This window comes from Erpetoichthys calabaricus, chromosome 4 (genome assembly GCF_900747795.2).
Source record: "Erpetoichthys calabaricus chromosome 4, fErpCal1.3, whole genome shotgun sequence".
NCBI classification, from domain to species: Eukaryota; Metazoa; Chordata; class Cladistia; order Polypteriformes; family Polypteridae; genus Erpetoichthys; species Erpetoichthys calabaricus.
The window spans coordinates 55,892,636-55,910,445 of NC_041397.2; the positions used below are offsets into that span (position 1 = coordinate 55,892,636).

General features: G+C 36.2%; 1 protein-coding gene across 2 annotated transcripts in view; it reads right to left on the reverse strand.

Annotated features, from left to right (window-relative positions):
- The window catches only part of pan3 (poly(A) specific ribonuclease subunit PAN3), a 206,829-nt gene that overhangs the window by 23,309 nt on the left and 165,710 nt on the right, over positions 1-17,810 (reverse strand). For both annotated transcript variants that reach the window (XM_028799486.2, XM_028799485.2), the window contains exon 13: positions 10,571-10,658. In XM_028799486.2, coding sequence (XP_028655319.2) covers positions 10,571-10,658 — 88 coding nt within the window. The remainder of the gene's footprint in view (positions 1-10,570; positions 10,659-17,810) is intronic.

Below are 17,810 nucleotides of genomic sequence, written 5' to 3' on the forward strand. Positions count from 1 at the left end.
GCTATGAATTTTTAACTTGCTTTCACTTAAAGACACCAGTCCTGAGCAATGATGACAAAAACATTGATGAAGACAAGGACTGAAAAATTCCATTTGCAATGTTATTGTTTCTTAAATTCTTAATATGTGACAGTATAGCTTCTTAAAATTGTTAGTTTCTGCCTCACATGATGTGTGCATGCATGCATATATATATATATATATATATATATATATATATATATATATATATATATATATATATATATATATATATATATATATATATATATATACATATATACACATACATATATATATATATACATATACACATATATATATATATATATATACACACACACACACATACATACATACTGCATATAATGTAAAGTTGACTGACACACTCATTAACATAAACTCTATTTTCCATTTAGCAAAAAAAAAACCACACCTTTAATTTGGAAGGATGGTACATCTAGGGCAGTAGGTATCCACTAATAAAGGACATTCGCTATATAAATATTTAGGGGTCAAAAGCCTATAACAATTGAAAAACTAAAGACTCTAAAATCTCAAAAATACCTTGATTGTTTGATTGAATTTTAGTTACGATATAGAAACTACAAAATTAATGGATCTATGTTTTTTATTTGTTGACTGACTAACTACGCTACCTGAATAAGTCAGGTTGAAATCTAACTAATCAATGTAGACCTCAGCATTAACATTTGCAGTGCACCATGCAATGCATATGTCTCTGTTGTATGCCATTTTGTATGGAATTTCTGAAACCTTATGCAAATGCTAAAGTGGGGAATATAATTCCCATCAGCCAGTGTGCTGCTCCAAACAATATCACCAGTGCTCATAAAGTTTAAATAAGAGCATCTGCAAGCAATGCCTGTCATCAAAGGTGGCACCTGCGGCATTTTATAATAATAATTTCATTGACTCACTGGATTATACATTTTTTCAGTCTTTCTGGCCTTGGGATTTAACTTTACTTTTTCAAGCTGCTTGACAACCCACAGACAGCATATGAAGAGGTTTTTTTTCCCCCCTCTTTGTGAATCAAGCACAATTCCAACACTATGGGGAGGGTGGTCACCTTTGTGAAGCAAGCACAATTAGAAACGGAAAAATATTTCACAGCATTGTCACTTTGGTAATCTGGGGGTGTCACATGTGACAATAAATCTGAGATAAACTGATAAGACATTTTTTTTTATCAGTGCATTGCCAAACCAGGATTGAAAAGGATGAAGTGCAAGTTTTTCTATAGGTGATGGAGATGCTGTTTTTTAGAATATAATAAGAACAGCACAGTGCTTTTGAGTGAGTAAAAGTAATTAGTAACCTTTGTTGCTATGTTTTGTCTGTTGATAAACATATATTTAAATTCATTGTATACTGAAGTAGTACTAATTTTAAGCTTTGATGCTAATGGAGAGTCTATATTTTTAGCTGTGAATGAATGAACTTAAATTCACCTTTGTAAAATTACTGAAAACCGTTTTAATACGAGGTTGTGCTGCTATCTCTTTCACACCATTACTACCAAGGACTGTATGTAGCATGTTCAACAGTAAGCAGGTCAAATGAACTAATATTAGCCACAGATTAACAAAATACAAATATTGTGTAGAGAAAGTACTTAGCTACATAGAATTTCTGATGGACAGCCAATGTCAGAGGAGAAAGACCAACCAACACAGAAGTCAATATCCTGAGAGTGTGCACCAAGGTTGAGGGAACTGGTTTTGAAGAAAGGCATTACAGGAGCAGCACTACAGTTTAGTTCAATGAATGGTTTGCAAAATTGAGGAGAAGTTAGAGGCATGCAGCACTGAGGGTTGTTTGGAGATATGATTTGAAGAGTCAATGGGAAGGGGTAAATACAACCCTGAGTGAAATCCACACATTTCCCACATTATTCCCTCCCAGCTTGTTCACGATCTTCAAACTGTAAGGTTGTTAGCTCTCCCTGACATTGTTCTTTTTGTTCATGCTTTAACCTCTCCTTTGTTCTAAATGATCACATTTTTACGTTTGGTAGAACCTTTTAAATGCTAATGATGTTAGGTTTAGTAGAAAAAAAAATGCTAAAACACTGAATAAGTGTATGGTGTTTTCACCACAAAAGCATATGTGGTTTATTACATAGTGACTAAGATCATCAATATCATCCCTCATATGACTCACAAAAAAGGGACTCTAATCTCAATTATTTCACCACCTTGTCATTTTACTGGTTCTTGCTACAATAAGGGTTTATAAACAGGCATAACAAACACCAGGGTGCAATCTGACCCTTTTAATATCAGCTGTGCTGTGAAATTACAGACACACTTAATTAGTATGTAAGAGGTCTAAAGAGCTACTTTCCCTAATTTAGGTACCTAAAATAACTAGGATGAAGTCAAAGTATAAATGAGAGATGTATGATTAATGTTATCAAGCTGCATCTGAAGCATGGCAGAAATTTGGTATATGATGTCACAAACTATCACTTGACCACAGAAAGGGGAAATGTACAAAACAACAACAGTGACACAGAGCAATGCCACAGCATGTAGCTGAGTAATTGGTCGGCAGTCATGCTCTTTAATGGTAATTTGACCATGAGTACACCAAAGTTTGTAGAACAACAAAGCAGACCCTTCTCCTTTTACCTGTCTGATGTCAATCCAGTCAATGAAAGTGGAAACAACCGCATCTGTTGAGACTGAGTCAATAATATGTCCAGTAAACATGTTTTTTGTGAAGCACAAGACTTCATTCAAGATAATTCCTCTGATTCCTTGTAAATACAATGAGAGCTTCCATCTTCTTCCCTAGTAATGAAACTTTCTCCAGAGCAGTTTACGTCTGCTTTTCCAGTTTACCACTAAACTACATGTTTGTGTGAATGTTTACAGTTTGCCAAGAATGACTGTTTTTGCCTCCCTCTCTATCTCTCTCATTTGGTTGTTGTAGCCACATATGCTGTTTCTTGGTTAAAATAATGCTTTTGCATATCATAAACAACAATCATAAATAATTGATAAGCCCACACAGAAATTGGCCCAAAAATCAAGTGTGCAGCCTTAAAAAAAGGAAACAAAACATACATAACCCAAGAGAAGCTGCAACACACTGTCAGTTGAAAGACAGCTCTCTGTCGATGTGTTTCACATATTTCCTCTAATGATTTAAGGTTGTTCAAATTAGTTATGCTGGACCTGGAAACAGCACATAAGGTGTATTATTTTGCCCTTAATCTTATAAGAAAGCTCTGCACAAATATAACCATATAATTGAGGGATAAAGTAAGGAGACTAAAGGGAAAAGAAAAACAAACATGGGTTAAGGAAGATTAAATAACATCACTGTTCCCGTGGAATTAAGAATCCATATCAATTTTGAAAATATAGAATTTTTTGTTTGAAAGCGTATTATAGGACATTGTTTATTTAATTGGCTATTATTACAAATCAATATGTTATACAGGGTGGCGCTGGGAAACGGGAAATTTTCAACTGACATTCAATGTACAAATAGAAACATTACAAAATACATTTAATGACGAAATGTATTGTACATGATATGCAATTAATGATGGTAATCAATATTTATTCAAAATTCATTTTATGTTTTGAAGAAAACATTGTGAAGGTGATGTCCATTTCTCCATACACATTCTAACAGCTTGTTGTGGAAATTCTGCATTGCTCGATGTAACATGTCAAAAGGAATGCCAGAGATTTCCACTTCAATCTTCCTTTTTAGTTCAGCAATGGTTGCAGGATGTGTACGGTACACTTGGCTTTTAAAATGTCCCCACAGAAAAAAAATCACAAACAGTGAGATCTGGGGATCTCTGAGGCCATGTAATGTCACTGTTGCATGAAATGACGTGCTTTCTAAACAATCATCGAATAGCTGCCATCGAATGTCAGGTAGTATGTGAAGTGGCTCCACCTGGGGACTTCTTTTTTTAAGGCCAAACACGTTTCCTTGAAATTACGCACCCATGTTGTAATCGCACGAGCAGACGGGACACAATGACGTCCTAATTGGTAATGATGCCGAAATTCCCTTTGCGCAACAGTCACACTATCACCATTCTTATCAAAGGCTTTCACAGTGAATGCTCATTGTGACCCACTCCAATGCTCCATTACAACTAATGGCAATGGGTTCTAAACAAGGTCACATTGACCCCAAACTGCCGCCGATGCCCCAGGGTCACCAACACCTAGTTCAAAAATTTCCCGCTTCCCTGCACCACCCTGATACCTTCTACTGATAATTCTTCATTAACAGAACTCCACATTGTCTGCATTCAAACGACACAGAGCAGATCGCCCAGAAAACCCAAAGAATCCATTCAACTTATCTCTTAAAATGTTACTGAATTAAATAAATACTGAATCCTTTTGAATTACATCTAACTTCCACGATGTCCTGTGACTGCTATCAGACTATCATGAGGCATTTGCACTTTGACAACAAAGACATCCGTGCAGAACATGTGAAAAACTACCGTTTCTGGACAAAGGCATCTAAACACTACCGTGTAGAGTTGCTCGCATACTACAGGTGGAAGTCCCATTTTACTTACTGTGCCAAGCAGAGTTGTGTTGCAGTGCAGCAGACTATTAGCCAGTGAAAGCGCTGTAAGAAGCTGTCTGTTGTTATGGTTCTGCTTTCATACATTCTGCACAGGTGTCTTTGTTGTCAAATGCTGCAAGATAGTCTGATAGCAGTCATAGGACGTCGTATCTTTGACATTTACATCATTTAGCAGACGCTCTTATCCAGAGCGACTTACAACAGTGTTTGTTAGTTTTTTCCGCATACCCCTTGGGGTCAGAGCGCAGGGTCAGCCATTGTACAGCGCCCCCTGGAGCAATTACAGGTTAAGGGCCTTGCTCAAGGGCCCAGCAGAGTAGGATCTCTTTTGGCACTGACGGGGATTCGAACCGGCAACCTTCGGGATACCAGCGCAGATCCTTAGCCTCAGAGCCACCACTCCGACATGACTGGCACAACAAATAATTCTGAGCAGGCATCAACCACAGCACCAAAAGTGGTCATTGCTGCTCTTGTGAAAAGAATGGAGATACATGCGATCAATTCAGAGAGGGAGAGGTAAGTTCGTTGTACCAAATAAACGTCACTGAACAGAATAAAACTGAATAATAAAAAAGCACTAACTTTTTTCACTTTTTCCACATTTTATGTTAGTCTTATTCCAAAATGGATTAAATTCATTTTTTTCCCTCAGAATTCTACATTTAACACCCCATAATGACGTGAAAAAAGTTTACTTGAGGTTTTTGCAAATTTATTAAAAATAAAACAACTGAGAAATCACATGTACATAAATATTCACAGCCTTTGCTCAATACTTTGTCGATGCACCTTTGGCAGCAATTACAGCCTCAAGTCTTTTTGAATATGATGCCACAAGCTTGGCACACCTATCCTTGGCCAGTTTCGCCCATTCCTCTTTGCAGCACCTCTCAAGCTCCATCAGGTTGGATGGGAAGTGTTGGTGCACAGCCATTTTAAGATCTCTCCAGAGATGTTCAATCGGATTCAAGTCTGGGCTCTGGCTGGGCCACTCAAGGACATTCACAGAGTTGTCCTGAAGCCACTCCGTTGATATCTTGGCTGTGTGCTTAGTGTCATTGTCCTGCTGAAAGATGAACTGTCGCCCCAGTCTGACGTCAAGAGCGCTCTGGAGCAGGTTTTCATCCAGGATGTCTCTGTACATTGCTGCAGTCATCTTTCCCTTTATCCTGACTAGTCTCCCAGTTCCTGCCGCTTAAAAACATCCCCACAGCATGATGCTGCCACCAACATGCTTCACTGTAGGGATGGTATTGGCCTGGGGATGAGCGGTGCCAGGATTCCTTCAAACGTGACGCCTGTCATTCACACCAAAGAGTTTAATCTTTGTCTCATCAGACCACAGAATTTTCTTTCTCATGGTCTGAGAGTCCTTCAGGTGCCTTTTGGCAAACTCCAGGCGGGCTGACATGTGCCTTTTACTAAGGAGTGACTTCCGTATGGCCACTCTACCATACAGGCCTGATTGGTGGATTGCTGCAGAGATGGTTGTCCTTCTGGAAGGTTCTCCTCTCTCCACAGAGGACCTCTGGAGCTCTGACAAAGTGACCATCGGGATCTTGGTCACCTCCCTGACTAAGGCCCTTCTCCCCCAATCGCTCAGTTTAGATGGCCGGCCAGCTCTAGGAAGAGTCCTGGTGGTTTCGAACTTCTTCCACTTACGGATGATGGAGGCCACTGTGCTCATTGGGACCTTCAAAGCAGCAGAAATTTTTCTGTAACCTTCCCCAGATTTGTGCCTCAAGACAATCCTGTCTCGGAGGTCTACAGACAATTCCTTTGACTTCATGCTTGGTTTGTGCTAACATGAACTGTCAACTGTGGGATCTTATATAGACAGGTGTGTGACTTTCCAAATCATGTCCAACCAACTGAATTTACCACAGGTGGACTCCAATTAAGCTGCAGAAACATCTCAAGGATGATCAGGGGAAACAGGATGCACCTGAGCTCAATTTCGAGCTTCATAGCAAAGGCTGTAAATACTTATGTACATGTGCTTTCTCAATTTTTTTATTTTTAATAAATTTGCTAAAACCTCAAGTAAACGTTTTTCACGTTGTCATCATTGGGCGTTGTATGTAGAATTCGGAGGAAAAAAATTAATTGAATTCATTTTGGAATAAGGCTGTAACATAACAAAATGTGGAAAAAGTGATGCGCTGTGAATACTGTATTTTCGTTAAAAGAAGTTTTAACAAATATTTTCAAAAACCAAAAAAGTCTCACTCAAGTTAACTTCAAAAACTGGAATTAACACCTGAAATCACCAATGGAAATATGAAAAAAACAGAATACAAACTAATACAATAACAGCAGTACAGTTCATTCTAGGAAAAACATTATATTGAGGGGAGGCAGTTTCCATAAACTGAAACAGACCTGACAACATAGGTTTTGCATGAACTTCTACAAAAAGAAACAAATCTAAAAAAGCATTCATGTTGCATAAAGCTGTATGCCATCCTGTAGTCAATATCAATTCCAGGCTTGCATGACAAATGATGCCTTTAGAAGGGAGCACAGCAATACTGTTACAGGTTTACACCCTGACTCTTTTCATTAATTCTCTTTTAGGCTTATCTTATGTCAGGGGTGTCAAATGCAGTGGCTACGCCTTTTCAATGCTGCCCACAAAATGTGTATGCAAAATATACAAGGCCTGTGGTGATAAGTTGGTTTTCTCAAAAGACCCCTTTAATGTTCATTTCATATATTCATCTTATCTGTATGTGATTTAGCCAGATTAAATTTACACCCGTCATTAAAATGCATCTTCAAATCACATTTATTTGTGCAGTGCAGCACATTACAGGTACCAAACTGTAGTTAGAAAAGAAAATGCTCAAAACGACCCAACAGAAAAATTGTGAAAATAAGGTGACAGACCACATTGCCATAAAGACTGGGTATTTTAACATGATGACCAAGACGTCACAGTCTCATGAAGACAGGCAGACATTTTAAAGCTGCAAAAGTGTTAGTGCTGGCCACTCTTCTATGGTACTGACAAGTCTTTACTGTCTGATTTTGAAAACAGATTTAAGGCTTAAAACCATGCACATCATTTGTTTTGCTGATGTCAGATATATCTATAAAACTAAAGTTATTTCCTAATGCGAGAATCTTGGAAAGCATGTGGCAATCCTGGAGTACAAAGTCATTGTTTGGTCAGTGGATTTGGGTGTTTGCTCTGCCATAAACTGAAAATGAATGAAAATGAGTGGTTTTCTTTCTTTTTGTTTTATTTTTACACTTTTGAGCATCTGATGAACAATAGTCAAAAGCACATACATAAACAAAAAGATGAGTCAGTTACTTGTAGTATTGAGGACATATAACACATGAGATAGACCTTAAGTGTTACCAAATTTAACCGCTGAAAGGATCTGCAGTACACTACAACTCACAAATTTTGCTTAAATTCAGCAATTCTAATGACTGAACGCTCTGTTCTGCAAATATACTTTTTGATTAAGTATTTACAGTTTTGTGTAATAGAAATAAAAATGTTTGTTCCATTTTTATTATTCCTGTGTGTATCATACAGTGTAAGATTGGTTAGAAACAGGTACTACATAAGCAGAATTCATATTTATAATTAAGTCTCAAGAATTAGGAATGACTAATTAGTACAATGTTTATATAAAAAAAAAGTAAAATACATTAAAGGAATATCTAAACATTAAAACCTGTAGTACAATCAAGAGTTAAAAATTATTTAATGCAAATAAGTTACTTAAAAGAAACAAATACTTGAATATTTACTTTCATGCTGTCAGTCAGCTGCCAATATCAATAGGTTATTTCAATGTGAAGGAATATTTTATGAATAATATTTTTATTTCAATAGACTCACAATGATGCAGACTCTTAATTGATATAGCTCAATCGAATGGTAATATACACTGTATTGTAATGATGACAGAATCTGAGGTGCTTACTGAATTCATTTTATTGATGAAAACAGTACACTCGTCTGTGATTCTGACCATTTTTGGTGGTTGCAGGACTGGAATTACAGTTAATTGTTAAATTTATAGTAAATTTCTTTAGTATAGCAGTAATTCTTTAACTCAGTCCTAGCTATTCCATGTGGCGGCAAGTTTTTGCTACCACCAGTTTCACAACACAGAATTCTGAAAGACTTAAATTACTTCAGAGTCAGCCCTATTAACATAATTAGTAAATAAGATAATTAAACCTATAAAACACTAAGAAAAAAAGAACACTAAATTATTCCCATATATAAATACTTTGTACATTCTAATAAAAAAATGACCAAACTTGGATTTATTATTTCTACATTAACCCAAAGCAGAAAAAAATGTTAAGTAACAGAGTGTTTTATTAGGCTAGAAGCCCACTTAAAAAACAGAACTTGTCAGGCACAAAAACCTGCAGCCACATGGGGTCACCAGGAATAGGTCTGAGGACTACTAAACCATTAGTAATGTGAATCACACATTGCACTTGAAAGCTACAGTAACATTATTAAGTTACTGTGTCCTTTTTCAGGACTGTTAAAATCAGCTCTTTTACCTTGGTAAAATAATAGAGCCTCATCACTTCTAAATTAACCACAGATTCTGTCCTACACTGGGTGCATGTAGTGTTATTTTTAGCCCTGAATAAATTAAGAGTTTGACACACCTGCCTTATGCAGTGTCATTAACTGCATTGGAGGTTCACCCTCAATGATTCCCAAACCTCCTTTGGAAAAGTAAAATTATACAGAATTATATTGAATTCCAACTACCTGAGAGAGCACACTCAACTGCTGTGAGGAGTGACCAGTGTCCTAGCTCTTACAGTGTGAATAGGAAATTTTCTCACACCTTTCTCATCCTTGTGCAAAGTTTATTTTTTAGTGTGTTATTGTAAGCAAAAAAGAAACCTGATCTGCAGTGTTTTGAACATCACAGAACCCTTTGTATCTTTAGATTTATTTTACTGTATATATACAATTTATGCTTGCACACACATTCTCTTTTTTTCATCAAGTCACAAACAGGAACTTTTTAATGGCCTTGCTTATTTTACCATTATTATTTACATTAGCAAGCATTGTGATTTATTGAGTTTACCTCCTAAATATAAAACATATGCAAGAAATGTCAGCAAAATGCATGTACAGTACATACAAATTATACTTCCTTACACAGTCTTGTGTCACTGATTACAGTGTTAGGCAATTCTATTAAAAAATAGGCCTTCTTATTTAAGATGTTATCCATTAACAACTGCAACTTGCACAAAGACACTACGAAGGAGCTAGCCAGCTCCGGAAAAAGTGCAATACGTGGTGTGTTCCACAGAACTGGGAAATGTGGCTGAATAGACTATGCTGCAAGTTTTATCAAAATGCAGATGTTTATGAAAGAATGTACATATTTTGCCTAGGTTTAACTTTCCAGCAGAAGCCATTAGGGTCTTCATTTATAGGACTTCAGTTAAAACAGACTGTGTGGTACATGAAAAAAATAAAACACCTTTTTGATTTCTGCCTATGTATTATTTACAGAGGCTCATAAAAATGTGCTGTGCCCAAATGGAAGACAGTGGAAACTTAAATGTAAAAAATGAAATCTGGCTAACCTTTTAGTACAATTACTATGCATCTATCGATAATTACATCAAATCAGTACAACTGATGTATTGGTTTAAAAGTATAATTTTCATGCTTGTACTTATAACTTTACACTGGAGAAGACATCCTTAATTTTACTTACACCATAGCAAAAACTTTATATTTATATTTTTATGCCCAAATAAAATGCTGCTGCAGTTTATTTACTTAATGAATTTTCCCAAAAATTTTTTTAAACAACAAAAATGAAAAATTAATAATCAACTGTGGTTGCAAACCTAAACATTTATAAAATACCACTAGGCAAAGTAAAAAAAAAATTTTTTTTTTGCAACCCTGGTGTATGTGAAGTATGCATAACTGTAATGAGGTAGTTACCTGGTACTGAGCCATCATTGCCAATGGATTTGTCTGACTGTTGTCAAATGTTAAGACATCACATATTCCCACACAATTCACACGTAATCTTGAAGAAAAACAAAATAGTCAATTAAACAACTAGGACAGATTAAATTTCCCGTAATACTCAGTTAAGTACCTAGTTTTTAATTATTCTCAACTTCTTCCAAATAATTTAAAAAAATAAGAACAAATGCACTCTTTGATTAAAGATTTACTTCACAAAATAAAGTAGTAAAATCTTCATTTCTGTGTACAAAGAGACAAATTCACACATTACTTATAATATACAGATATCACACAGCTTCATGCAGACATAAACCATACACCATATTATATTATTTACTATGTTGTAGTTTTTTTCTTAGTAAGTGTATGAACCCTGCATTTTTATGTTTGAAACTATTAAAAAATCTTTATTAATTTCAGTATTTAATAATAACTGATACCAAAACAAAACACATGTTTTCATTATTTCTTAGTTGCTCATGGTGCATAAACATAGATGGAAATTTTTAATTAAGGAAGTAATAGCACATCCTTTAGGAAATATTTATTTGCTTTTATCTTCTAAACTCACATTTCCCTTAAAACCTTTTACACATTTTTACATTACTTCAGCTACTGCAGATTTGTTGGCTTTTGCAAAACCATCGAAAATGGATGGATGGATGGATTTATTTTGGGCAGATACATGCAGACAGATTCTGAAAAGGGGGTGAACAAAAGAAAAATAAACTCAAACTTAACAAATGTAAAAACAGTAAGGAGGTGTAAGAGAAAAAAGTCAGTATTTGCAAGGCCATTAACAGGTTCTTGATTTATGGCTCTGACTCTCACAAACTTGGGGCAAAGGGTGTTCAGCCTTTAGTTAGTAATTGAAGATCTTTCCTGATAATAGTAGAAAACACTCATGGAACATTCTCTTTTGGTCTAACCTTGCATCTATACTTCACACCATATGTTTTTAAATAATAAAAAGTGTTGTTTGCATAGAATCTATCAAAATACTCTGGTTTATTTTCACTATTACAAGACTCTTCCTTAAAACTGAGATTTTTCATATGCATAACAGAAATGCTACACACAATACCTGTCAACACAGCAATCCCGTGTGTCTATTATATAGTTAGATTACTGCCAAATGTCTGCATGCAAGCACCACACATTTTGTAAGCTCACATTATGTTTTGAGCACAACCGATATGTCTTGCAAATGCGTGTAACATATTGTGAGTGCAAACAATACATTTTGCAATCTAGTGTTGGAACACTTTGAGCATGAGCAATGCATTAGGCAATTGTTTTGTAGTCAAGTGATCTTGGCAGTGTTCTTGGACAGCACTACTCCAAAAGTCTGTGAGGAAGCTAAGTTATATTCTGAGCATGCATGACATGGTTTGAAAGCAAATATAGCATATACTGCCAAAACAATCTGAGCTTAGATGCTGGGAAGCAAAAGCGGGTCTTTGATCTTACAACCATTGGAAGTAGTCATTATTTGCAAGCCAATCGCAAAGCACATGTCCTTTCCTGCCTCCAAACAGGAAAGCACACAATTTATTCTCAAAGTATAGCATTGTTGTATTCAATCATATATTCTATGGCCCACCTCAAACAATGAAGTTCTGCCATTGCTCCTCTGCAAATGTGCTCAGATTGTTTTCATAGTAGCACTGAACAAAAACAGTCAAAATTCATGTCACCAGAACACTATGCAAAATGTATAGTGCATGCTCAAAACGTGCTGTGGGTACATGCAAAATTCATAATGCTCATACACAGACGTTTGGCTGTAATCTAATTCCATGCTATCTACCTATCCAATGAGACCACTACTATGACTACTTCCCTCTTCCTGGGAATTGGCATGGAGGTGACCCAGTATCCCTTATGGTGACCTATTATCCCTTATCTAGCAGGTATTACACCACCTAACCAGTACAGTGATCCCCACTATATCACAGTTCAGCTATTACGCCCCCCGCTACATCGCAGATTTATCATTATTGTTATTATTGCTTCGCTCGCCCACCCCCGGGTTTGGTTTAAATGATAAACAACTTAAAGAGATTGTTATTTTCATGAGAATTGTTACATATGCATTATTTTCATTTTTACTTCAAAACTTTTGTAAAAACAATAATTGTCCTTTATTTCCTGCCCCGGGCGTGGTTAAATCGCTTTCTTCCGGGACTTATAATGATGCTAGTTATGTGATGGGGGGTTTGGGGAGGAGGGGGGAGAGATTTGGTGGTGGTTCTGAACACACGCTAAAGAGATGCGATCAGTTCAGCTGCTGTCTTGCTGATGCTGCTGGCCAACTGTGTGTTCTGCTTGTCGCGCTTTGCGTCAGTCATTTAAAAGCCTGTACAGCAGCTGTTCTTTTGCCACTTTGTGTCTGTGCCACTAGCGTTTTGAAAAAGGGGGTGAGGGCTGAACACACGCTAAGGAGATGTGCTCGGATCATCTGCTGGCTTGCTGGCGACGGCATGTTCTGCTTGTCATTGTTTTAAAAGCTGGGAGCACCTGAAGTGTGTCTGCCACAAGCATTCCAACAACTGCTAGGTTAGATGTCCGTGAACTTGTTTTAAATTGTTTGTAAGTAGGGCGTGATGTGCAAAAGTCACCATCTCAAGGGTTTTGCTTCCAAAGGTTGTAATGTCGAGTCTCGCGTGTCGCCAAAGTGTCTCTCTGAGATGATCTGGTCTCGATCGCTTCGCTCAACAACCCCCGGAAGCACGCTATGTTCCTGCCACTTCTCGTCTCTCCCGCTTGGATTGTGAAGGTGGAGAGCTGAATGCACGTTAAGGAGAAGCGGACGGATCAGCTACTGGCTTTGTGCTGCTTCTGCCAAGATGCATGTTCTGCTTGTTGCTTTGCGTGTCAATCATTTAAAAGCCTGTACAGCAGCTGTCCTTCTGTCTCACTGCCTTGTCTTGCGTGACGTTAAAATGTCTCTCGCGGTACGTCAAATTGTCTTCCGAGAAGATCACGTCTCATCTTTTTTTTTTTATATATAATAGAGAGATGTTTCTCATATCCTTAGCCTGACATCCACATATCACGTGTGTTTACAAAGTGTGTGTTTTAATGAGTTTACATATGTTCAAAGCGTGTGGGAGGGGTATTTTAAGGCTTAAACAACATTATAAATCGCGGATTTTCACCTATCGCTGATGGGTCTGGAATGTAACTTCCACGATAGGTGGGGGATCAATGTATTACACTTGCTGTCAAATTGCCTAGACCTTTCAAACTCTCAAGACAGTGTGCAATTTTAACCTTCCATTTATGTCTGACTGTAACCCGTCTGACCCCTGGCTCTTTGGACTGAAGTCACTTCCTGAACCATATACAGTATATCTATATAGTACGAATATGAGCATGTGTAGTACATTACAAAACCTCGACAAAGTACCCTATATCACTCAAAGGCAGAAATCCTACCAAGGCTGAAATTTCAATATTGATGTAAATGTTAAATCCAGCTAATAAGATTATTTTATTGTAACTAAAGCCAAAGTCATAATAAAAATTGTTAAACTAGAGCAAGAAAATTAAATAAAAAGTATGTAAATTAGAGATTTAACTATGCTTAATTTGGAATCCAAAATTAGATGTCAACCTCAATGTGACACCACCAAAGTCTCTTGAAAAATGTTAAAAGTTCATCACTAAAAGCCTCCCACATCTGCATCTAATGTGAAATTTAAGGAAAAATGTAAAACCATTTGGGAAAATTCAGCTAACAGGAACAATGTTTTTATGTTTAAACAAGACTTATGAAGGAAAACAATCAGTCTTTGAACTTAAATTAATGCTATTCTTAATAAGAACATATTGAAAGAGAACATTTTAGAAAACGCTAGCATGAAGGTGTCACTTTTATGTCTGAGGCAATAATATGTAACAGATCTTTTAAACAGATAGCAACAGTAGAGGACCAAATTTTAACTTGAAAATGGATTATGGATTCTAGAAGTTGACTGCTATTTGATTTCATTGCTAATTTTCATATACAAGAAAACAGTAATTTTGAGATTGTTTTTTCACTTTGTCTATGGGTATAGTAAGACTAAAATCAAACTATGAGATAACATTGTGCAATTTTTAACCACAGAACTTGAGCTTGGATGGTGCTCTCAATAGCGAACAACCTTTTTATAATGTTGTTATTAAAAACAGAAAACAATACATACATAGTGATATTTTTCAAATAAAAAGCAAACATAAAATTGTAGATGAAGTATCCTACCTACAATCTGGTATTGGCTATGAGCAATTATTTTTCAACAAGAACAAACATGCTACTGAGTGATGTCCAAATTGGTGACCTGGAGGTTTATTTATTTACTTTTTAATTAAATAACATGTTAGACCCAAATTAGCCAAAGCCCCCACATTTTTTGAGTGAACTGGCAGTGCTGCTTATTTTGACATCTCCCTTATTATAGGAATATTAGACACTGGGCCAGAAATAATTACTTGCCCTAAAGTAAATCAACCTGTACAGTGAAAATATTTTTTCATATTAAAGAAAGAGCAAGAGACATGCTTGATCCTTGGGGAGCCTTTACTAGCAATAAAGTAGGACAGCAATGGGATGAAAAGAAAAAAAAAATAGTCAATCTCTCACTTTATATTGTTGACTTTAGTACAGTTAAAGGTAGTTGTCTTTATATCTAAATATCTGGAATTATACTTTATTTACTAATGAATGAGCATCATTAAACATTTAGTGAAAGAACTGCTTTGATCTGTCATCATAACCTAATGAATATCTATCAAAAATTACTACACAAAGGCAGAGTATTTTGAAAAATAAAGGTAATACATATGTAGATGCATTTTTAAACAGAAAAAAGTAATAAATGAAAAAGGTAAAGAAAATTAAAAAATAAGTTATAAACAATGTTTTGGTTATGTAGCCGTCATTCACAGTTGTGGATTTTTTGGTGCTAAGCACTCTCTCTTGCATAAATAACAAATGCACAGTAAAGCTATCCTTTCCTCATTGAAAGGTATGTACAACACTGGGTGCTGAACCCATGTTGATTATCTGTAAAAACACTTACTGTATATTGAAACCCTGCTATTATTTTCATATAACCTCAGCTAACTGGCCTGTGAATACTGGAGCTGTCCATTTTTTTTATTATAATACACTGTGAAACTAGAGCAGGTCTGAAGAAATTCAAAGTAACATCTCAAAACCATAGATTTGCTAATTAGTCCTTAAAATAAAGTAGTGTGAACAAAGACGTTGTTGTGATGCAGAAGATGGATAGTCCACAGTTTTAACAAGCCACTTTTCCCTTATACCAAAGCAAATCTGCAACTGGTTATGCATGTTGAGGCATGTAATCAATATGGTCTACTTCCTAATTCCAAAAAAAAGGCAAATTATCTTGGTAGCACTAGCACAGATCTTTAATTTCACTGAGTTTTTCAAAGTTATGAATGTTGTTTGGCTTCTGAATTACAGTGCTATACTTACATTCCATTCCTAAAAGAACTTTTTAATTTATTTCCAGTCTGAATTGCTAAACCTATTGTACCCTGTATAAGAGATTGTAATCCCTTGTATGTGTTGAATTCATCATGTAGAAAGTATTTAACTCACACATAACATGCCTATAGCATCTACTATCTTTTACACCACTAATCTTCTAACTTCCATTTTGATAGAACTATTTTTTGTTGTTGATGTAAGTTATCTTTGAGAGACATCCTATCGCCTTGAACTCTATAGCCCATCTCTTGACTTGCATATAAAGGTGGGTGGTCACATATTAGCTAGGCAAGAATGAGTTCCTGGGACCATAATGTACTCAAGTTTTAGAAACTGAAAGATAGCATGATGCTTGGTTTTATAGTTTTTGCCATCCATATACACTTGCAAACCAAGAAACATGCACTGTAAAACTACAAACACTAAGAAGTTGTAATTCTATATAAATGATAATGATAATGAATTATTATTATTATTATTATAATTCACATTCTACCACAAAGGAGCTAATCCCTGGACATTAATAACATTTGGAACACATATCGCATGTGATTTCTCCCTGACTCCTCTCACCTCTTTCTCTTTATTTTTGCATTACTGTTAATAATTTTAGCTAGGCTTTTTTGAAATATCAATTTTTTCTTTTAAATCTTGCTCTAATGATTTTTTTTTCTTCAGTAATTCTTCCCACACACATCCAATCATACTACCTCCTAGTAACTGCAGAACAAAGTGGGCACTGCCCATTCCGCTAAGCTATGGCAGCACACCTGCCCTGTAATGGCAGTAGATGTGACTGAACTCTTTGTACTAGGACCAGTCTGTGCTTAATCAGATAACAAATGTGTAAATCACAGTTCAACTGTCATCTTTGCAAAAGCCCCTCTTCAGATTTCTTGCGCTAGAAGATGTGAATTAGTCACTCAAAGACAAACAGCTATAACTCAATGCAGTGACAACTGTGATGGACAAAATAATGCACCTACGAGCAGGCCCTGGTTTTGTAAGTGGAAGCGACTTTCAATCCAATCACAAAATTTTACAATTACTTCTTAAAAACTAGTTGTACCCACACTCCAAAACATTCTCACTACCTGCAGACTGTCTCTGGGTCATTCTGCCCAAGTGGAAACTATGCTCTCACTCTGCAAAATGACCTTCTAAAAACTGCCCACCAATATTAAAAAGCTGATCAGCTGTGTTCTCTCTCTCTCTCTCTTTGGGTAGCTGAACGCTATCAGTCTCTTATCTTAGTAAGCCAAAAGGATGAGAACCGGTCTGGCAAGCCAAATAACTGTGGTAGCAGTTTGAGAAGACAAAGAAGCAGTCATTCATTTGTGGGGTCTGGTTAAAAGATTCTGGGACTGTTTGGGAATTTCTGAGACTCCAAATGGGATGTGTACAGATGTGTACAGTCACGTTTTATTTGTCAGTGTTATTCACGATCATATAACCATTCATAAGAAAAGTAGTTTATTTACCGAGAACAGCACAACTGACACATTTGCATCCTTAAGTTAGTAGTGTTCAGCATAGTAGTAATTAATAGATAAGATACTCAGGCTAATGGAAAAAAAAAATATTTCAGTTACTTTTTTATCTTTACTTTTATACTAATGCTTGCATCAGGGTTTTATAAATACAATCCAAAATGGACTTAAGGTTACTCAAGGACATTATGTTTTTGTTAATAACCAGGTTGTT